Source organism: Neomonachus schauinslandi, chromosome 5 (assembly GCF_002201575.2).
Source record: "Neomonachus schauinslandi chromosome 5, ASM220157v2, whole genome shotgun sequence".
NCBI lineage: Eukaryota > Metazoa > Chordata > Mammalia > Carnivora > Phocidae > Neomonachus > Neomonachus schauinslandi.
Window position 1 is genome coordinate 127,374,061 of NC_058407.1, and position 24,460 is coordinate 127,398,520.

The following is a 24,460-nucleotide window of genomic DNA, read 5'->3' on the forward strand; positions in this document are numbered from 1 at the left end:
GAAGCTAGAGCTAGGTATGCCCCAAAGATATGAAAATCAAAATAATCCTGGCAGAACTCTTTTTACATATACCAACTGGATTGTGACGATCCAACCAGATCAGCTTACACACTTTAAAATTTCCAGGATCCATTCAATTCCAAAGGGATTCCTGTTATGTCCGGATGGAAGGTTACAAAGATCCTACTGGGTAAACATTGTAGAAAAGGGCCCAGAGAGATCTTTTTACACAAAGTAACTTTCTCAAGAAAATGATCTGGAAAAACCAGATGTGAAAAGTTTGTGTAACACGATGGCGCAGAAGAAACTGGACATGTGTTGAACTAAGAAATAGGAGTTCTATTTTTCACATGAAGTCTTACAATCTCGATCCCGTCTCTGCAATTTTAACGTTACTTTCAAAGCCTCATGAAAACGAGAGGGTTTGGGAACTTTCTCTGGTGTGGTTTTCCAAGTGCTCCTGCTCTAGGTTTTAAAGGGAAATCCCAAAGAATGTGTGTTTATAGTAAGCCACTATTCACAGTTCGTGGGTCTTGATGTCACCTGGTCACCTCCCCAGCTCTGTCCTCCTTAGGAGTGGAGACTGTGTCCTCCCTCTCTGTTGGGGTCTGCTTCTATGTCTTTGTAGTCTCACTACCTGTTATGGATGGAGTATCTGTGTCTCCCTCTCTCCAAATCCCTATGTTGAAGCCCTAACCCCCAAAATGATGTTATCTGGAGGTAGGCTTTGGCGAGGTAATTAGGTTGAGATGAGGTCATGAGGGTGGGGTCCCTCTGAGGGGATGAGTGCCCTCGTAAGAGGAGGAAGAGACCAGAGCCCTCACTCTGCCTTGCATGGAAAGACACGGCAAGACGGTGGTCTATGGCCATGGCCATAGGAAGAGGGGCTTTACCAGACACCGGGTCTGCTGGAACCTTGATGCTGGACCTCCCAGTCTTTCACAGTGTGAGAGGTAAGTGTTGCGTAAGCCGCCCAGTGTGTGGGAAATTGCTACAGCCTCCTGGACTAAGACACCATGAGTGGCAGGAGGCCAGAAGAACAGCAACCACACAACCTGTCACGGAGATGAAGCTCAACAGCAGGCACCACGAAGCTGGAGTGTGGAAGAGAGGCTGAGAGGCAGAAGACGCAGCGGCTGGAAGAGAACTCGCAAAATAGGAAGCTAGGAAAAAAAACGATCTTTTCTGTGAATGGGGAGACAACTCTGAGTAACAGATAGTGACCGGCACAGAAGCCAAGCCTTTAATATTTGCCGCACCACAAAATAACAACGAAAATCATTAGACAAGGAAAAGGGAGAGACCAACCAGACCAAAGTGACAAATAACAGAAACAAAATAAATTACTATGTAGGAAATACAGCCTCAGACAGGGTTTTCCTGGTGGCTCAGAGTTCTACCGCTCCATAATTAAAATTCCATAGAAATTATACCTTTTAAAGTTTCCATCAACTGTTGTTACTTTCATTCTGTGATGCAACTTATTAGATGTGAAGATGTTATTATGGCAGATTAAGATCTTACCAAGTACTAAACCTAAGTCAGTGTGTTGATGTAACAGAGAACCTCTTTTATAGCTTCTCCCAAAACAGTGTCTCGGTCTTGTGAATGCTTGCTCTGTATGGTCTCCATGTTGTCGGAGACGATTCAGAAAACACAGGGAAGGTGTGGCCAGGTCCACGGATACTGTGCTTCCCTTCCACCTTGCCCTGCCTGGCCTGGCACTTCCTCCTTCCTACTTTCCCTTAGCATCACATGGTCCCATTGTCAATGACACGAAAATTATACAATTTTTCTAAATTCGCCCTTTTCCTGAGAGAAGGTGAAGTCGCTGAAGATGGGAAATCGTCAATTAAAAATCTGCAATAGTCCAGATACACACTACCAGTACATTCTGTTCTTCTCAATCCCTGGAATGTTTTTGAAATCCTTTCGGCAGAAGGGATACAATAATATTAGCTTGATGGAAGCGTAACAGAGAAAATACTACCTCCGTCCTCCCTGCCCCAGCCGCTCAATGTAGACTACACGTCCCAAAGTCACTAGGAATTAAAAAACGTATGTGCATATTTGAATTGCCTTGGGCCCATGGTCTCCTTCAGGATCACTGGCATAAAAGTGTAAGATGTAACAGATACGTAATTATTCCTCATTTAGTAAAGAAACTAACCTGAAAAACTGATAGAGAAGTTCTCACTTCAATGACGAAAGTTATGAAGCACATTTAACATTCATCTTCCATTGAGTGGCTTTAAATAAAGCTTCAGAAATAAACTTGTGACTCAAAATATTTTCTTCAATAATGTGCATTGAGAAGCTTACAAAGCTTAGGCAAGGAATAAAACGTGCATGTGGGCAAATATGGAATAAGCAAAGTTGTGTCTCTCGGGGTAAGTAATTAAGCCCACAGCTTAGGCCCTCAAGTTGTGTTATGGGGGCATGGGCAGCGCTCCCCGTGACTACAGAGCTCCCTGCCCCCAGAGTCGGAATGCCAAGAGCTCAGGAAGGACCGGCATTAGCTCCGATAACAAGCTTTTCACGGCCCACATCCTGGCATATGGTAGGAGCTCCATGAGCATTTGCTCAGTTAAATTCAATCCTCAAAATAGGAGTTCTCGACTTTTCTTCCGTTTTCCTTTGATTCGATGTGCTCACGCCTACTCTGTGCCATATGGAGCGGGAGGTGGTAGGTGCTGTGGTCAGGAAGCTCACTTCATCTTGGTTTCTGTGCTCAGGGTCCTACCGTCTAATGGGAGACCCTGGCCAAGACTCAAGATGCTGCAAGACCACGGTAAATGCCACAGATGGGCACTGTGGCTTACGTGTCCCTGTACATGCACGTGCCCAGGACACAGTGGCAGGAGAGGGGCACTCAGCTTGGGATGGGGGGGGGCTGTGGAATGAGAAGGTATTGCAGTTGGCTTCCTATAGAAGGGCTTACCTTCCCCTCCTCCAGTTTAAAGATTTTGTAAAGCCTTCCATTTTTAATTCCAAAATCACATTTAATAGGTGGGTTTCATACTGCCAGAAATGTTTTAATAAAAATGAACCCAACCAGTACCATTTAAAATAATTATCGTGATTTCAAGCTCATGTATGAAGTTCCAAATATTAAAATGGTTTCATGTGGGATAGTTATACAAAGGTTATAGCACATTTTAAGACCATAATCCTTAAGAAACAGTGTTTTACCCCCTCTGTAATTTATGATACATAAATTTATAGGTGTAATATGTACAAAATCAGTGCTACAATGGGTATTCTAAGTTTCACTCCGGAATTCATTTTCAGAGCTGTGTAGTGCATAATATTTGATTGATCACAGAAATCCCATCAGAATTCCTACTGTCCCTGCACTGTAACTACTACCCCCTCAATGCATTTTGGTAGAAGAGTAATCATTTTCTAATAGGATTTTCTTCACACTTTGCCTAAGTCGACAACCATCCTGTATCAATAACTTAATAAGCACTACAATTGGAAAGACCATTCAATTTCACACACTACATATCTCCACCGGCACAACCTGGTGATGTAACACAGTGCAAACCACCTCTGATGCATTCTTTTCTTTAAAATGTAGGTCTGAGGCTATGCAAGAGGACTCCTCAAACAGAAGCCCAGACATGGATGGGGAAGAGAGAAGGGAGAAGGCATTTCTCAAATGAGGCTGATGCGTACCCCCAGGACCCCGACCTGTGCTCATCCTTGCTGGTATGGCTTGGTCCTCGCAGGGGAAGCCAGTTCCAGGGACAGAGGGACACAGCATTGCCCACAGATGATGTGGACCCTCTGCCTACGATCAGAGGAGGCAGATTTATCATTTAATGTGGCTTACCTACCTGGAGGTGGAGAGCATTTTTATAACATCCAATAAAAACCACAAACTTAAATCACTTTGGTTTTGCCGTAAGCCTAATAAGGAGGAATCTAAAGCTTTTTACTTTGCCACGCCAATTAATTCAACCTTCATTCATTCTTTCTTGCTGTCTTTATGAATTTTTTTTTTTAAACTAAAAAGTTCTAGGCTGTGGACCAGAGCACATCACGACGTGAAAGCCAAGTATTACAGCAAATCCATTTCAAAGAGAAAACTAAAATGTCAGTAAGAAAGGAAATAGCCCAAGCTGGGCTGGGAAGGAACTTCATCTTGTGAAACACCAAGTCTAATAAATAAAAGAAGAAACAACTATTACTGTTCTTTCAGTAAATTACAAAACCCTTTGTGGGATTCATAATGCTCTTAATAAATTGTTGAAATGGGACCGTGGCCAACTCAGGAACACTCAGGAAGCAGCCACAGTGGAGCAGACAGGCTCCATCCACCACCTCCCATGACTGACACCAAGCACAGGCTGAGGCAGAAACACAGCTCACCAAAAGACACCCACATAAAATTAAGAGATCAAATGGTGAGATCCAGCTTCCCCCCACCCCCATCAGTCTAGGCAGTGTGGTTGAGGATACAAGCTTTCTAAGAAAGAGAAGGTTGAGAATGACAGGCTGAGAGCCAAGGAGCAAGTGATGCAAGATGCCCAGTTAGGAGGCAAGAAGAACTGGGTGTGGGGAGTTGGGAGGTGAGAGACATGAAGAATCAGAAAAGTAAAAAGAACCACATGCCAGAGATTAAGTGAGGAATTTTAAGACGACAGTCATTTTGACAAATATCTAGAAGATATGCAATGAGTACTTGATGACATAAAAAACACCGAGCCATACTGATGCTCTCCCTCAGCCACTGGTGAGGAATAAAGTTCATTTTAAATCCCCAGAGAGGACATGGGGTCAAACTAGCAAAGGAATAGACCCAAGGGAATGGGTTTTAGGGGGCTAAAAGAGATTCAAGACACCACCAGATGGCAGCACAGAGCCAAATACGATTCCCCATTTATTCCTCTAGGATATATAACAACACTGGATCACAGGAATGGCCAATATATCACTCGAAGGTCTACTTTTATGCTTAATAAAAGATAAGATTAGAGAAATAAAAATCGGTCCCCACAGAAAGGTAAATATTGAGGCTGAAGCAGCCTCTTGTCATTGCACAGAACAGACCCTCAATTAGTAACTGTACCTTTGCTGTGTAAATGGCAGGGGAGAGTAATTAACAATTAATAGAAGCTGCCCTCAATTTAAAGCCTCGAAGGGAAGTAATTAAATTTAGTAGAAGCGGTAGCCTCTAAACAAAGATACATAACACAAATACAAAAGGAAACACAGATTTGAATAATAAATGCAAATTAGAAACAAGGTTGACTACAGACTGAAAAGAAATGATCCTAAAATCCTAAGTCTCTCTGTTCAAGAGACCGGTTTATGAACCTGTTTTAATCTAGGCCAAGGTCTGATTTGAATCCTGGCTGATGTTTCTTAAGTACAACCATGCTTCCAGAGTATTTATGCATGCAGATCAGACAGCTTCCCGCAGTTTGAATTAGCCGTACAAGTACCTTTCATATCAATGCAGATATACTTGATATATACAGTGTCAACATTACTACCAGGCATGGAAATCGCAAACACTGCTCTGCTTGTTGGTCATGAAACAAAACTGCCAAGCAGAATCTGTGTAGCTCCAGAGGGTAAATTAATGCAGGCAACACGGTTATCAGCAGTCTTTAGCTTGCCTCTGGAAGCTTCTAACAGAAACAGGGAGCAGAAACGTTACATCTGGCTACAGCTGCACATTACATGGTCCATTGAGACTCAGATGCTGATGGCTGAACTGAATAACAAACAGCTGGGTATAAATGTAAAAATCAGGAAATCGATTTTAAACACACATATTTTACAAATCCTCTGAAATCCCAGCACTGAATGAGAAAGAGCAATTAGCACTGAAGAGTGCCAAAGTATCCTGGGGATTAGAATTCAAAAATATACCTGGGCGCCCCAGTGTCATTATCCCTTGGCTGGGCTCTCCTGTTATTCTTTCAGAAAGGGCAGCGTTGGATCATTTTCTCGTTTTGGTCATGCTCCAGCTGAAAGTCAGCAGAAGTAACTGAGCTTCTTTGAGCTTTCAGGATGAGGGACTGGCGTCTCATGAGTTTAACTGGATTGAAGGGAGAGGATGCTCTGAGAAGGCTGGTGTCGGGGTCCCCCAATGCCAAACCCGGGTATTCAGACAAGGCTGTAGCCAGGAATGTCTGGGACACCAGATTCAGGTCAGAAAGAAACCTAAGTTACTGAGACAGCACATCCCAAAGTGCCCAGCAGGGAGCAGACACATCAGGAATGCAGAATAAGCTTTGGTTAAATTTGTTAAATTTTCTATTAATGAGGATTTAGGTATAGGAATGGGTCAGAGAAAGAGAGGCTAGAAATTGCTTTTTTTCTAAATGTTCAAAAACACGGAAAACCCTTCTCGTGGGAAGGTTTGGGTTGGTCCTATGTATAGACTTTTCAAAGCAGGCCAACACGTCTGTACTGTATTTAAGAAAGCTAGTGATACGGGATTGGATGCGAGAATTTATCATCCAAACTCGGGACACTTTTTAGGCTGACAGAGGTTCGCTAATAATGACGACGCCAGGACAACTGGTAGAAACTGGGAGTATCCCGCTAACCAGGACACCTACTCCCTGTATCTTGAGCACCAGGGGCATGATAAGGAGCTCGAGGTCCTATCTAGAATGCCAGGTAGGTGGCTGTGATCCCATCGGCTCATTTTCACTCTCCGTGCCCACTTGTCCTCAAGATTCCAGATCTAGTGTAAACTAAAGAGTCTGTCTACAGAGAGTTCAGGGAGCAAAAGGGCAGACTAGAAAGAATCCAGATTTCTTGGCTTGCACAATTAATTCTGTGGACCACAGCAGATCCAATCGGACCACAGCAGATCCAGTCGGACCTGACGGGCTACTATACTGTCGCAGCTGTTTTAGAAAAGAAAGAACCACAATAGTAGAGGTTTTAATCATTAATGCTGATTTCCACCCCCCCCCCCCACCAATCTCTCAAACCACCTGGATTCTGCAATCCAAATGGCCAAGATCATCAAAGTGCCAATGTACATGACCATTCCCACCAAGACACTCTGTTTTCTCTACTGGGTTCTTAGTAATAAAGAACACATGAAATAGGATTTTTAAGAACTCTAGGAAGGATCCAGATAAAGGGGAAAAAAAAAAGTGATGAGGCAATATTATGTTATTTACCTAATGTGATCTACAAGATGAAGAACGAAGGTCTTCAGAAAGATAGAACAGTTACATTCTTATTTCCCAACAAGAAAATCCTTTATTAGCCCCAAACAACACAGCAGTACAGATCCTTCTTCTTTTAAACCAGTGTTCCCCCAAAGAAGAAACAAAGTCAACAGTGATGACTAAAGCTCAGAGTAACCAAATGTTTCACTTAAAGTAGGAATTACTGTTAACATTTTATACAATTTTGTTACACCTAGAACAGGTAGGCAACCATCCAGTACATTATGAGACTTTAAATATTTTTGTTGAGAATGATGATAAAGATGTTACAACTCTTGCTCACTGGGAGGCAGTTTAGAGTTAAAAAAAAAATAGATTTCAGTACAGAAAATGTTTAGGTGGTTTCCACATGACAACAAACTGATCGATTCAGCCAATAGGTCAGCTGTGATTCATAAATCCTAAACTCCTCAGCTGTCCAACTTAATTGTAACTATTCAATCTGTGGTTTAAACTGAAAAACTGCCATGTACTTTCTGACTTGTGTTGAATTTACCACACCGCCGTGGAATCAATTTGCTATTGTAGGGGCCAACAAGAAACCTCGAGAATCAGATAACTTTAAAAGCTAATTTACTTTGGTTCTGGGCTAATTACATTTCTTAAAGTAAGTTTCGCTGATTGGTTAAGAATCCAAGCTATCAAAAGCCCAGGCATTTAGAGACATAAACACATAACCTGTCAAAAAAGGGGCCCTGAACATAAGAGAAGGGTATTTGTGACTCACAGAGGGAATTTGTGAAATACACAAATTGAGTTGCCCTCCTTTATACCTTGCGACTGGGCAATTATATTATGGAGACTGGCTATGTCTCAGTTTTCACGGCAAAGGCCTTGCCTCAAAGACTGTAGCCATCCATTTACATTAAAAAAAATACAATAAATAAAAACCCACAACACTTGTTGATATGTTGTATTACACAGAAGGCATTTTATCTGGACACCAGAGTTATTTCATTTTAATGCTATGACTGTTAAAAATATAACATGTCAGGTATAACATGTCAGGTATAACATGTCAGATTTTTTTCTTAATTCCAAGTGGTGTAAGCTCTCACTAAAATTAGAAAGAGGATCTCATCTTGTGTCTAAAAAAGCTAAATTGGCCAGCATGTTTATCATGCCCCATGGCCAGGCTCTCAGACCAAAGAAGAGCCTACCATACAGTAGTGTCTACACTGGAGTCTGTTTGTTTTAATCATGCCCTAGGTGGGAGGGGAGGCAGTGTAAAAACACAATGTCACAGAGATATAATAGTATCTGCCCCAGGAAGGCAACAGTGTCTGCATCTCAACCAACTCTCTCAACTTGGCCCATCATGCTTGGATCTAAATCAAACTGGTTTCTCATTTCACATCCTGGAAATAGAGGATTTGTGAAAGGAGGTGCCACTGTGACCGAGGGGACAAAGGAGCGAACCAAGTACTAAAACAGTAATAGGATTTTCTTCCAATTATATGATCATCATTGGGAACCTAGCATTTTGACAGAGTGTTCAAACATCGGAGAATGGAGTTGGTATCATGTAGTTGAGAGCCATGGTATTGGGCCTTATAGTCTGATTTCTGAAAGCCTTATAATGAGGGTGGAGTGGGTATACATTCCATTCTTTGGCTGTATTTTTGTTCAACAAAGCCTGCAATTTTCAGTCACTTGAAAATGTAATTATAGATAATGTTTGCATCAGTAGCAAGAATACAATAAGCACACGGGGCATGAAAACTCCACTCAAATCACATTCCTCTTAGATTGCGACGCTTGTCTCCTGCCAAGAGTAAAGGCATTTCGACAAGCTAATACTCGATATGAAATGGTTTGAGGGTTGGACCAACCCATGCATGGATTCTACTCTAACTTGACCATTATCCCTTCCTTTACATCAGGTATCTAGCCCTGAAGCAGAAATCAATGATGCTGAAAATCCAGAATCCCATCAGATGTTTATGCACTTGAGCATAAGCGGGGAGGTCCAAAGTTTATAGACACTTGAAATGGATGGGATACCATACCCAAGGTGACAAAACTGTCAATCATCTAAAATCCTTTGGTCCAGAGACTCGCTTATGCTCTTGCCTAGTTATCTGGTCCACTTACGAAGGAGGCGGTGAGACCGCAGGGAAAAGGATACTGCATAGAGTCACCAACTGAGGGGGTACAGTGGAGACTGAATGTCACCTGAGAGCCTTTTTCTAATTTACAAGGTGGCCTGCTTTGGGCTCAAGGTGCCCCTGAGAAAGGCCACGTGTCCGTCAAATGTAAAAATTAAGAGTTTGGAAGTAAATGAGGGAGAAGGCCAGGTGCCTAATGAAGTCCTCACAAGAAACCTCTTCATGAAATATATGGTTATCTTGGATGAAGAATAAGGATCCACCTTAACATTCAATGTTAATGGCTTCTTTATCTCGGCAGTAAGTGAAATCTGAGGCATTAAGAGATCTTGACACTGCTACGGTCCCCCTTCCTACTGATGTTGCTCACAACACTCTTGCCTTCTAGACTCAGAAATTGGTCCGGCTATGCAATAAAATCAAGAACAAGCAATTTATGTGAAAGAGCATGTAAAAAGCAGATTATTAGGTCATAGCTAAGAAACTGTATTTCATACTCAGAATCCCCATTATCAGCTGCCAACTCGCCAACATATCCAGAAATTCAATCTGCTTATGGTCATGGAAGGGTCTAAGAATCCCTCAAAAGACAAAAGCAGCCTCCCAGACCAGAACGTGAGAGGGCACAAGACCTCAGGCTTTGGAAATGGGCACCTGGAAACAGATGCATGCTTCCATCATCTAGAACCTTCTTCTCATTTGCAAAATAGGAACGATACAACTTACCCTGCAAAATTTTTCTGACGATTACTGATAATTTATATAAATTCCTATGCCTAATGCCTGGCCTCTATCCTCAGCTAGTATTATAAAATTTTTCAGAAGGTATACCCACAGGAAGGCGGCATCCTTTAAAGCATCAGTAATCAAGAGAAAAACATTTAACAAGGAGTATTTAGTTGTCAAAGAATTATAGCTTTGTTGACACGAGAAAACTTTTTTTGGTTTCTGGGTAGACATCATTATTTTATTGAACAGACAACTAGAAATCAATTTGGATCAAAAGTATCACGTTCTGATAGACCTGAAAAACAAGACACAGGGGCAAGATAAAGGCCACCATGTGGCTTCTGTGGCTGACAACAGTCCAATTTTGGTCACTTTTTATAACAACTAGACACAAAATCTTGGCCCAACCGAAAGGCTGCCTATAAAGTTAATTAGACTTCTTTGACACTGAGAAGATAGAATGTGCTGATTGCAAAGGACCAATCAATTAGCGCAAGAGCATTTGTCGTATCTGGGCGGTGGGCACCTTCTCCAAAGGTTTGGCCAGCTTTGGGCCACAGGCCTAGTTCTCCTTTCACAATAAGCTCAGGACCAGCTGTCATCTCTGAAGGCGACCACACTCCCACTGCCTGGTTCACCCTCATGCAGAGTGTCTGTTCCGGGAGGCAGGGCACGCTTAGCTTTGGGGATCACACTAGTGACCTGGAGATCCTCAGTCAACATCACTCTCTCAGCCAGAGCAGGTGCTGACTGTTACGCTGGCCCATCCTTGGAGAACATCCTTCAACCAATGGACTCAGGCTGTCGGCTTCTCAACTGAATTTGAACAGGTTGATCTCAATCAAGTGACATAACATTAGGAGCAAATCTTCACACTAGCTAAAGGCAGCTCTGGTCTCTTAGGACTTCAAGGACCCTATCACTAGGTTGTGAGAAGTGCCTGTCTATTAAAGCACAGACGAGAGTAACTATGATACACCTTACAGCTGGGCACCACCTGGATACACACTCTAGACCCACTGTGCCACCTCATAAAAATCACTGATTCCTTCTCCAAGTCATTTCCCCCTTCAGAGACTCTCCTCTCATCTCTAGGCATTCTGTGGCCTGAGCACCTAATGAGATGCTTAGGTGCCAGGGCCTACAACAGTCCCTCTCCATATTCACATCACTGAAATTGTTTTCCCAATGGCTGGGTTTCTGCTAGGGTTAGGAGTCCCATTATTGGGACCCAGCCTGGGTATTGTGCGGCCGATTCTCTTCCCCATAAGAAAATCAAAATCTATTTCAGCTGGTGTAGAGATGGGCTTTTTCAGAACACGCATATGGGGATATTGGATGAAGATATTGCTTTTTGCTTCAGCCCTATCTCAGAATGGAAGGTCTGACCACAAGTTCACAGTTGGAAGATGAACTGCATTTTATTTCTCAATCATCATGCAGAGAAGGGAGAGGAAAAAAAAAAAGTCTTTACAATGTTTTCCTGGGGACTGAGCATTTTCTGGAAGTTTATATGGGAGCAATACTGCTTCATGGGTCTTTGGCTGAGACTTTAAAGCACAAATGTTCTGAGGGAGAACACATTAACTGGTCAGCTGTAATGAGGTTTCACTGTACCTGACTCTCCCAGGAAATGCAGGTGAACTTGTGGTCAGTTTCAAGTACCAGGAAGCTATAAAATATTTGGGTTATTCTCTTCCCAACATTAACCTCAAAATAATTCTGTGGGACAGGTAAGGAGTGTATCTTAATATGCTTATTTTCTATATGAGGAATCTTGACAAGTCACCTGAGGCCAGAAATGGGCATGGAACAAACCAGAAGACAAGCCTGCGGAATAGCGGAGACTGTTGTTGAGTGAAGGGTGTTTAGTCTTGAAGAACGACCTCCAACCCACTGCTGGAGACACCCTACGGCAACATCCCTAGTGATTTCAGCCGACTCCACCCAAGCAGACCCCAATGCAGAGCAAGTGCCCCCAACGAGCAGAAACAATCCAAGAGGAAGTTATTTCTAACTAAAAATTTAAACCCACACACAGCCAGTGGAATTAAAATGTTTCCTAGGTTCTCCCCTGAAGAAAAGTGAATTCTGGGGCCAGTGTTCACTTAAGAAAGAGAGAAGTGCTTTGCCTCAGTCTCCACTCCAACACAGCGTTTGGTAAGGGACCTCTCAGGACCAGAAGGAAAGAAACTCCTGCTCAGGAGTAATCTAGTTAATGCAGGAAAGGAAGATTTAAAGTTGGTATTGGAAGCGACCCTTTGACATCTAAGAATAAAAAGGAAGAAAAAAAAAAGAAGGGGGGGAAAGTCAGGAAAATACAGCTTTTTTTGTGAAAAGAAATAAGAATCCTGACAGGTAGCATCATCATGCAAGATAAACATGACTTAATATTGAGAAATTGCTTTGGCACCGAGGCACCAGTGGTGTTAACCAGCATTCAGGCTTTTCAAGGACTTGTGGGTTGCCTTTCAATTCTGACACCAAGGAGAGATGGCTGGGTGGACAACGGGCATCACGAGGAAAGATGTCACCAGCAGGGACTGAAGAGAGTAATTGCAGTTGGAGGCCTCCTGGTGACAATTTTGAGAAAGCAAACACAGCTGCAGCAGAGCCAAATATAGCTGCCCAAGACAATGGCATCCATAAAGTTAATCATTCCGAAATATGCTCCCCTTCTGCTCAAGCAGAAAACTCAACACCCCTTCTATAATGTAGGAAGACAAAATACAGTTTTATGCACAGAAACATGCAGCTGCTCCAGCGGAATTTCCTACCAGTGATGGCCCAGGGGTTTCCATGCTGGTCTCCTCTGCTCCCGATTCTGAGAGCTTGTGTCGTGGACGGAGGTGGCCCCTTCTCTTCGAATGGAGGAAAGCTCTTCGGGAAGGGCTTAATAAAAAGGGCTTAGGGGGAAGCCTGGGTCGCTCAGTCGTTAAGCGTCTGCCTTCAGCTCAGGTCATGATCCCGGGGCCCTGGGATCGAGTCCCTGCATTGGGCTCCCTGCTTGGCGGGAAGCCTGTTTCTCCCTCTGCCACTCCCCCTGCTTTGTGCTCTTTCTTGCTCTCTCACTGACAAATAAATAAAAATAAAATCTTAAAAAAAAATGGGCTTAGGGAAGATTAAAATAAGAGAACGAAAAAGCTATCAATCAGGAAAACCTGAGAAATGCAGAAAGCAAACTTCAGAAGCAACTGTACTGTTTGGGGCCTAAAGGAAATCTGGGTGGGTGCAAAGAATCGGGAATGAAGAATTAAACAAAGCAGCCCGACACAATAAATATACATTAGTCCTCTCCCAGAGCCTGCCTTCCTCATGCTTTTCCACAGCATCTTTGTCTTTATTATTCCCCTAAGGTTTTTCAAGGAACAAATGAAATGTCAGGTTTCAACCTTTATTTCCTTCACCTGTGCGACACCCAACGTCTTATCCTGGAGATGCAGGGAGAAAACAACTGGGAGGGGAACGAATTGAGCACGTTTAGGATGGTTTCCACCAATCTGCTCTACCCCTCACAGGTCCCTACATCTCCTGTAACGTTAGCCTTTTTAAGATGTTCCATACATGTGCTGAACTCTCATTAGGCACAATGAAAATTTCAAGGACTCTCTGCAACAGGGACAGCAAGCTATGGGATAATGATCCACGTATCACTGAAGAGGGTGGTTGGCAGTGGCCAAGGGGCACAAGGTGAGGAGTCTGATCTGGCCAGCACCAGCTATGTCAACCCAAGAAAATGGCCATTTAGGGTCAACTGTCTAGGGTGCTCTGTGAAGAGTCTTTCTTCCTACTCCAAACCTAAGAGATCCTGATGGGAGCAACATCTCAATTTCAACTGAGGAAAGAGGAGGGGACCCCAGGTCCTGGGACTTTGCAGCAAGTATAGAAAGGGTCACCCAAATCTCAGCTGTTCACCCAGGAAGGTGGGACAGCACTATCAGGGGGGACTTCTTTTCTCACCTTTAATAGAGGCTACTCAGAGGTTCTGGCCCAAAGAGTCAGAACATCATCCTGAGACGTATTTCTAGCAGGATCACCAATTTGAATACACCTTTGGTCAAGATGCTGAACTTTCTAAATCTTAAAATTTTCAGTTGTGAAGATAATAATGTGTAAACACAGGCACGTTTACATATGTTATAACATGTTACGTATGTTACAATGTATCTAACAACTTGATAATTTTTATAGCCAAAGATCACTAAGGGGGAGATATTTTATGAAAGTAAAGAATTATGCCCCATAAGATTACTTCTAATGTATATATATTTTCACACATATATACATGCATGTATACATATGTGTACAGACACACACACACACATTTTATGCCTACTGACTACAGCCAAGTGAAGAACACTATTTTGCTCTTTTAATTTATGAAAGGACAGGCTGATTTTATTTTTGGCAGATAAATGTAGTGCAACTCTCCTGCAATAGGGGGAGACCAGGAGAAACAAAGACATAATTTATGGGAAAGGATATAAAATACCACCTTAAAATTTAGTGAGCCCAAGACAAACCACGAACTTTCTTTACAAAAAAGCATGAAAGTTAGGATTTCAGCATAAAATCACAGAACTTTAGATCCTAGGAGGAAAGCTGAAGAATTAAGTCACTCCCCTATGGTACTCAAAACAAAACAAAACAGATTGTTTTTAAGCTGCCCAAAAGTTATGTCAAAATGTCAAAGCAATCAGCTGAAATTAACTGCATTCTGAAGAGTGAGTCCCCACCATCATCTGTACAACTGGGGGGGATCTTCAGGCGCTAATGGAGCCTATAAATGTCAGACAAAGCAGCTGATGGGTTGGGGGAACTTGATGTCCATGGTTATGACAGAAGCATAAGCACTCTTATTGAAGAGATAAATGACTTTGACTTCCTTAATTATTAAGACCTTAAAAAGGGGCACACCTGGGTGGCTCAGTCGTTAAGCGTCTGCCTTCAGCTCAGGTCATGATCCCAGAGTCCTGGGATCGAGCCCCGCATCGGGCTCCCTGCTCAGCAGGAAGCCTGCTTCTCCCTCTCCCGCTCCCCTTGCTTGTGTTCCCTCTCTTGCTGTGTCTCTCTCTGTCAAATAAATAAAAAATCTTTAAAAAAAAAAAAAGATCTTAAAAAAAAAAAGACTTAAAATCAAAACATCCCATAACCCCATTTTTAAGGCAATGTTACTTTTAAAGGAATCTTGTGACCCGGTCATCTATCTGTAGGACTGACTCTTACCGTTCTGCTGACCAAAAGGGAGCACAGATCATTTAAACGGAGACCTCCTCAGAATAGATTTATTTAAAATCTGACCTTAAGTTAAAGGCCATAGGAGTCTGGTAGAGAAGTTCAAAATAATAAACCAAAATGATATTTTAGTCTACATACAGCCTAAACTTAATTTACATAAATCTTCAGGAGGAAAAAAAAATGGGTCTAATAATTTGCTGGCAAGTTGGCTCTGAGGCATTCATTCAAATGGAGTAATTAAAATTTAACCAAAAATGGAATTTGTACTCATCTGTCATTGTGAGAGCCGTAGGATTACATATTTATTAGCATTCCATTTTAAAGTATCAGCTGATTTTTAAAGTATCACTCTCAGTATCTGAACAGAATATACAATCTGCAGTTCACAAAACAGACCGTTCATAAAACTCCGGGTGTAGTGCTGTGAACGTGTAAATCTCAAATATGCTCACCAGGCATTTCCACCACCTAACCGGAATTGTATTTCTATAAAACCAGTTAGAGTAATCACTTTCTGTTATGATTTAGAACAAATGGGAAGGGTGAAGCAGTTCAAAACCTCCCTGTTTCCCCCTTTCTTTTAAAAGTCCTTTTTAGGAGGAGTCCAAAGCTCACAGTAAATGAAAAAGAAATTCCCAGGAGGAGAAGGAGGTTTCCATCCCTTCACATCTAGATTCAGAGCATGAGACGATTGGATGGCACAATTAAACAGTGATGATGCTAAAGGGGAATAATTACTTTACAATTACCTGAGAGCATCGCATTTATGGCACTAATTAGTTTTTGTTTCCCACAAAGGTTTTTCCAGGAATGTGCAGCTCCATTTCTCTTAGCTTTAGCAAGAGCTCTCTCTTAAGGAAAAATAAAAATACATTTTCTGCACTGCTACCCAAGTGGCACACTGTGAGGCTGGCTCTGTCGTGTTACCGGTCCCTCCCTGGTAGTGGAAACAGACGCGAGGGCATGGGACCTTATTGGTGCTAATGAACTGGAAACCATTAATACTTTGCAGACCCTCCCTTCTGTGGTGTGTAGAACACATATCGCATGGACAAATAGCTGACTCTTTGTGGTATCCTAATCTGCAAACAAAAAGAAAAACGCGAGCCTCCCCTGAAAAAAACACAACCCTCCAGAGCAAATACTCTTAAGTTGGAAATAAAGACCTCTCAAGTTTGGATGAAGTTCAGCACAGGAACTGCAATGCTTCGGTGACTTACGATTTTAGCTCCTTGAAACAGGTTGAAAATATCAGGTTTTCCAGGGGAATGCCAATCAGATAAAGGATGCTTACAGTATTGTCTAACAGTTGCGAGGTGGATTTTAAAACGTGCTATTATGACATCAGTGACCGTGCAGAAGTTTACATATAAGCCTCAACAAATGAGCACTACCCCTCATTTTGGCACAATAGCTAGAGATCAGGTCCCTGTACTGGTTGTAGGACACTCCAGTTTATCAGAGGATTTTGCATGCCAACGTAGTACCTGTCGTTAATGAGAATCAGCATTTCATCTGTAAACAACAAAGCCACAAGGAAGGGGGGTAAGGAGAAATGAAAAGTTTGCAAATTTATGTAAAAAAAGGGTGGGGGAGTAGATTTCAGTCTTATCAGAGGCCAAATATACTGCTGTTAACAGCTATTGGGGGGCACGGGGAGAACCGCTCTGAGGTGGAAAACATTCTAAATGATCCCATGAAATCTTAATTACTAGGTTCCTATCTGAAAAATCTGATCTCCTTTTTTATCTTGTCTTGCAAGGTTCTTGTTGCCCCCAGTTCACAGCATCTCATCAACAGATGCTGGAGTAATCTCAATCCAGCAAATTACAATTAAACAGCAATACTTAACAATTAACATAATACCTCTAACCCAGATCAAAGATAACATTAGTGTTCCAAAACGCCAATATGGGATGAGTTTTTGGTTTCAGGAAGCAGCTGATACTAAAATATGTATTGCTTACTGAGAATTGCTACCTGAAAGTACACTTTTAGAATTTTCCTTAAAAACCCATATACATAACTCTTCTTTTAGAACCTTCTGTCTTTAATTCCTCACACAATCATCAAGGAATCAGGTGATAAGTCTCAGTTATCACTGTATTTTCTTATTGGCATTTTCCAAATATACTTCAAATGCCATCTGGGGAAAAAAAGGGGGGTAGGACCCTAATGCTTTTGACCTTCATCTTGCTGGTACCTTGTAAACCAGAAAATATTTTTAATTAAAATATATTCTCTTTAATTAACATATGGAATAAGAGTGTGAGTTTGAATCAAATATGAAGTCAATCCTGAACAAGTGATATGTATTTCCTATAAAGCTCAACCATTCTCGTGTGGCACAATTTTGGTTTCCTGATAAAAACCTATGTCGAATATTTAATTCACAGTTCTCTCTTCTCTCCCCAACAACATTGGAACTGGCATTTCTGTAACACACGCACAAGCCAACCACAGCTTTGCTATTTACTGCCTCTGAGGCATGGGCAAGCATAGAACCTCCTTAAACATGACCTGTAAAATGGGTAGAATACACCCCCTGCACATCTGTTGTCAAGGTTAGAGACAGGTAAATCAAGTGCCTTGGCACACAGTAGGCATTCAGTTAACGACTCATGTTATTGTCATTTAAGGAGGGAAAGGGAGAAAGCAATAATTGCCTTGCCTCCCAGAACTGGTCACATTACCCCAACAATAGTTCCTTAATTTAAAACGAGGAAGTTTGACCAGATGGTCTCTAAAGCCCCTTTCAACTTGAACAGTAAGTCCCTAGAATCACCTTTCAGTTTAACTGCACACTGATAGACGTTTTTCCAGTTATCTTAACTTGGGAGGACTTAATGAACAAAAATGGTGAATTTACCAAGTTGATGAATTTACACTCAGGATAACTTTTCTCGTTTCCAACAAGGTTACTTACTGAAGATGAAAAAAAAAATAAGATTTCATGTTAATTTATTGCTAGCTTCTTGGTGTCTTATTCTAACATCACAGATCAGAATAATTTTAAAGCTGCATTTGTCGATTTTTTTTCCACCTGCAATTTCTCATTTCCAGGACATTATTTCTTAGATTTTTCTGTTTAAAAATTCAAAAACATCTAAAAACCCCCAAATACCTACATGATCATTAAAAAGTTTAAACAAAGGAAACCCTCATCCCCACCCCTGTCCCAAACTGCACCAGTTTAAAATAACATTTTTAAAGTCAGTTCCTATTCCTATTTTCATTATGCTTTGCTGCAAACGATATTCTATAGCAACACAAAGACAACAAAACATTAGTAGTTAAGATTATTTAAAAGGTCTATTTCCATTTACAGTTTCGACCCTGAACGCTTAAAAAACCAAGACTTTGAAGCATATGTCCTCACGTTTCAGACCCACTGCAGAGCCTCACATGATCTGGGCTCTTTAAACACTGGATGGCTTGTGGGGCCACCAAACATAATAATTCATCTCAAAAGGTATTTGTTCATCTGCCTTGAGGACTCAAACATATTACATCTTGCAAACTTATGTAATATATTCTTGTGGGAGAACGCCATTGAAAATATGTCCTACTGCTTTAGAAAAATCAACACCAGAAAAGCCCCTATGCTTTATTTAAGTTCCTTTTAGGAATAGGCCAACATCTAGCCGACTGCAATTTAGTCCAAATGGCAATATACCATATGTGACAACCAGTCCCCAAAACAATAAATCTGCACAGCTATCTTCCCAACTGCATGCATATGGCAATCAGATACACTGCTAGGTGGGTTTCAAACATTTTCAGCTTGTCATATGCCCTCCCACACAACTCTGTTCCCCAAAGATAGTTTCCAATGTGAGTTAATTATGAACTATTTTGGAAAACATGCTACAGTACTCTCGGGGCTAAGAAGACAGAATAGTTATCTTGGAAACAAATATTTACAAATCCTCTTTCTTTTTTTAAAACAGTTCAATTAAGCAATAGTTGACAGCACTGAAAACAATGAGAGTTTGGTTCCAAAAGATACCGTCTGGAAATAACTAGTATCTGGAAGAGAAGTAGGGTAGAAGTTATGGTAAGGTTTGCATAGGAGACTCTGTGGCTGAGATACAAAGGCTCTATTCAGAGCAAACAGTTTGAAAAAGCCACATTCATCCACCAAATGAAAAGGATGAATTAAACTTTCATAATTCATAATTTAACTGAGAAGCGTCAGCATCTTTCAGAGACCATTAACATATTAAATTCACAGAGCATTCATTAGATGTATATGGTCACCTAAGTAGCAGGTGACCATAAATTCACAAGCATGATCAAGACAATTCTTTTCCCCCCACACTCCCCTAGAGAGCAGAAAACACAAAACTTTCAATAGCAAAGGTGCAAACAAGTATTATGTATCTATACAGATACATATATATATACCTTGAATATATATATATATGTATTTTTTTTTTTAAGGGGGACAGGACAAGATCTTATAAAACAAGTATCATGGGAACGTTACTAATCAAGATAAATTTCCCAGAGAAAACTGCCAAAAGGAAATTCAATATTTTAATTTACGTTATCTGATTATCTTAGTTGGGACAATGAACCAGAGCGAGTGTACAAGCAAGTTAACATTCTTCATATCGACTGGAAGGACAACTGCACTTAAGAGATTCTATCATACCCCTCCCCCCACTTTTTTTTTTTTTTTTTAATCCTAGGGGCTCAAATAATTAGCCACTGCAGAGTTTCTCAAAAATCTCTCAAACTGGGCGCCTGGGTGGCTCAGTCGTTAGGCCTCTGCCTTCGGCTCAGGTCATGATCCCAGGGTCCTGGGATCGAGTCCCACATCAGGCTCCCTCCTCGAGAGGAAGCCTGCTTCTTCCTCTCCCACTCCCGCTGCTTGTGTTCCTGCTCTCGCTATCTCTGTCAAATAAATAAAATCTTAAAAAAAAAATCTCTCAAACTCATAACACTTAACATGCTAGAAAATGAATCTAGCACCGTAGGGGAAAGTTAGTTGCCAGAGAAATGGATCATAAAGCTCTGAATGGCCTACAAATTGCAAAGGGTACAGTAAGGTGCCAGAAAGAATATGGATGTGAAATCGTACAGTGGGTAGAAGAGGAAACATTTTATATATACTCTTACCAGGGATAACAGTCCTTTTCTTTTTTCCCCACTAGATTAACTGCAGCCTAGATTCACTAGCAGATGTCTTGCCTGGTAAGAGAGAATTTTATACATTCCAAGTCTAAAATGGACACAGATCTTTCAGACCCGCTCTGGCAACCCCTTTAGGTTTCTTTTTCATAACACGACTGAATACGAGTGGATACTATTGACTCCATAGCGCCTGAGCTGATAAGAGAAACTTTCCTGTCAAGACTAACGAGCCAGATAAAAATTAGATCTACTTTCCTCAGAAATCCCAGCTCTTTACTTCTCCCAATAAACTCTCCACCCTAGTTTGACATGTAAAACCACCAGGATCACATTAATTATTAAATTACAGACCGCATATCAGACAAACCACCATGATTACGTAAAAATTACCTCTAATTTCTGCAACAGAGTACACCGGGCTATTTTAATGCCTTATAATTATCCACCCCCCCCCCCCCCCCCTTTTTTTTCCTCTTCTCTCCTTCCACTCTCCCACCACCGGAAAGGAATCTTTGCAAATGTAAGTCAGAGGAGCGGGTAATTTGGTAAGAAGGGATCTTTAAATGGGCCACGAGAGCTCCATCAGACCCGCATTTCAAATGACACGAGCGTGCACGCGCACCCCGCCCCGGGACGCCGCGCCCCGCTCGCCGGTCCCCGCCGGCCGGACCCCCGGACCCCACGTCAGGCTCGCCGGTCCTCACCTGGTCCCCCGCTCGCCGGTCCCCCGCCGGGAACCCACGCCCAGCCGGTGCCGGTCCCCGCCCCGACCCCGATCCCCGCGCCCCGCTCGCCGGTCCCCACCCCGACCCCAATCCCCGCACCGCTCGGCGCAGCACGTCCGGACACTCGCCCCGCTCCCCGCGCGCCTCCGAGACCTAGGGGAGGCGGCAGCTCCGGAGCTGCCACCGCCCGCTCTCGCCCTACTCGGGGCTCCGGGAAGACCTGGCGGCAGCCGCCGGGCCGAGGGCGCGGGGAGAGCGGCCACGCGTGCCCCGCAGGCTCACACTTACATTCTGTCGGGAACTAGCAGGCGGCCCTCGACCATCATGTCCGGGAGGAAATCCAGCTTGAAGGCAGAAGTCATGTTCTCGGCGCGCGCTCTGCGCTCGGGCGGCGGGGGGCGGCTGTGCGCGCGTCCGAGCGGCCGCGGGCGGCGCGAGACGGGCAGGGACAGGTGCGCGCGGCCTCCCGGCGGCGGCCGCCCGAGCCGGCACTTGTCACATTCTCTCCCCTCCCGCTCTCCGCCAATCCCCTCCGAAATCCAGCGCCCCGGCGACGGTCTGCGGAGCGCCAGGTGCGGCGAGCGGAGGCGGAGCTCCGCGCCCGCCGCGCCACCGCTTAACCCCTGCGGGCCCGCTCGCCCGCCCGGCCCCCGGAGGGAGGGACCCGCCCGAGGCCGGCGGCGGGGGAAGCTGAGCTCACCAGCTTTAAAAATAGCCAGACTTTCCTAGGGTCCCCAGCCTCCGGAAACGCAAACTAGTTCACCACGCTGACTCGGTCCAGTTCCACTCAATTCCCTATTTCCACGGCGCCTGGCACGAGGCCCGAATAACCGCTGTAGTAGATTTAGTGCCACTGTATTGCCAAAGCCTTAGTTCACATGCCGGTCAAAACCCAACTCCCAAGCCGAAGCGAAACGGAACCCTCAGGAGTTTTTGCTGAAAACGCTTTTCTGCGCGATCTGCTCGCCAGTGGATGAACTAACGGTAATAACTGATACAGCATTCGTGGGTTAGCCCAAGCAAATATCAGATAAATGGCCCAAGTGACATTTAGGGACTTATCTCAATGCTTTAAGGACAAAGATGACCCATCTCCACACAATTACATTTCCTTTGTATTCTCTCGAAAAACGAATTAGTTAGGATAAGGGATTGAAAATGTGAATCACAGTAATCATGTTTTCTTTTAAGGAGAAATCCAATCTGTCATTTTCTAGTATTTAATAAAACGACTGAAAACCAACTTTGACTTTATTGAAAGGCTGTGAGATCTATAACGTAGTGGACATGAAGCTTAACACCCTTTAAGATTTGTGACTATTTACTAATAGGGCTTGAGGAAAATGGCGAAAATCTCACAAATGAATAGAAGCAGGGAGTTTAATTTTCCCAAGTGATTTGCAAAATTCTTGAAAGGTTAAGTAAGTGGTGGGGCATGCTCATTCACTGTTGTCATTGTTTTGTTGTTTGGTTATTAGGATGAAACCAAACTTTTCACAATGTCACAAGTACGTAAAACTCCTATCTCATGTGCTAAAGCGTCATTAATTGCATACCAGAAGTTTACAGTTTGCCTCTTTTTTGGTCATCACTTCTATTTTGTAATGACATCACACCTGGCGATGTAGTCATGGTAACCAGGGGATTAAACAAGTAAGTCACGTGTGTAGTCAAATATATCAGGTGTGAGATGTATCAGACAGCATAATACGGAGAAAAGATCTTTTCTCACCAACTTCTTGTGTGATATGAGAACTGACCATCTTTGGAGATTATGAAGGAAAAGAAGTATTTATATACCAATTTTAAATCCAGGCTTGATGAATTGAGCACTATGAAGTAACAGGACTGGAGTATTCAATTAAGTCCATACATCCTTAATGGACTTGATTTCTTTCTCCAGCTGAACAATATATCTGGCTTTGACCAACATAGTTCTAATTCCAAGACCAATGTAGGGCTAGGACTAACCTTCATTTGAAAATATTGTCTTTCTGAGGAACGAGGTCTAGGTTCATAAGGAATTGAAAAACAGATGCAATAAAATGAATTCTTAGATCCAAATACCCAAACTTTTCCTGATAGCACTAATTTCCATTTATTCCCTATTCCTGCTACTCTAGGCTGCCTTCGAAATTATAAGAATTTTGTTGGTCTTTCAATAATCTTAATAAAGTAATTAACTGGATAAATGAGACCAACCTTGTCAGTTCTTGGTTTTCATGTATTTATATAAATCCCAAATGTATATAATGAGCTGACCGAATAACAAATTTATTTTAAGAATGAACAGAACTGGCCTCCAGAACAGAAGCAAAACACAACCGCATTAATCAAAGAGAGAAAGATTTCCAAATCAGCTGTGGAACAAAGCTACATATCTACATTCTGTAAGGTAGAAAAAGCTTCATTAACATGTACACTTCTGAAATATTTATTTTCTCTTTAATTGCATGTGAATTAGTTGGGAGAAGCTGCAGGGAAGCCCTCTTACTGACTTAAGCCTTCTCAGCAGTTTGTTAAATTCTAGCCTCAAATCCCTTGAGGCAATAGTGGATTCAAAGCAGCTTTTAATCATACTATAAGGAGGGTGAAGTAGTATGTAAGTAGGTCATAGAGAAAGAATTACAAGTGCATAGGTTATTGCCTTATTTAACAACTACAGTGTACCCGAGTTTTCAAAGCACATTTGCTTTTGCCATTTACAGTTCGAAAGAAAACCAGGGTCAAATACAAAAAGAAACTCACTCTCACATGGGATACCGTGACGATGTGAACCAAGGAATGCTTAAGGAGTGTAGCTGAGTTTAAATAGTTTGTCTGCCAAATACATAAATAATACAGTGATTGTACAGGTACTTGATGGAGGTGCCAAAGAGAAACAAAATACACACACATACACAAACACACACACACACACAAACACACACCCCATAAGGTGTTGTTTCCATGATCATAGCACATGCACAATAGCCCTTTTAAAAAATACCAATTTCAAAAGCTCTTGAGTCTAAAAATGAAAACAAAACCAAAACACCCAACCAAATACCACCTGATGAAAAGCGTAAATTTCTCTTTTCACTGCTTTGGCAGAAGGAAAAAACAAAAATCCAAAAACAACTCAATGGGGCCCTTTTAATTTTCATGCAGTCATGAGCCATCAGGTATCATGTTTTGGCAGTTGGTGTTATTTGGCAGACAGTTCCACTGGGCCGCTGTTGAACACTCGGGTTCAATGGAGCTATTTTATAGCCAGGGATCTTATCAACGGCACTGAAACGGGATGAGGCCATCAGGGGGCCCCTCTCGTGGA

General features: G+C 42.4%; 1 protein-coding gene across 1 annotated transcript in view; it reads right to left on the reverse strand.

Moving 5' to 3' along the window:
* The window catches only part of CELF2 (CUGBP Elav-like family member 2), a 295,483-nt gene extending 273,974 nt beyond the window's left edge, over positions 1-21,509 (reverse strand). Inside the window, exon 1 of the mRNA XM_044915547.1 lies at positions 21,436-21,509. Coding sequence (XP_044771482.1) covers positions 21,436-21,509 — 74 coding nt within the window. The remainder of the gene's footprint in view (positions 1-21,435) is intronic.
* Between the last annotated feature and the right edge of the window lie 2,951 nt (positions 21,510-24,460).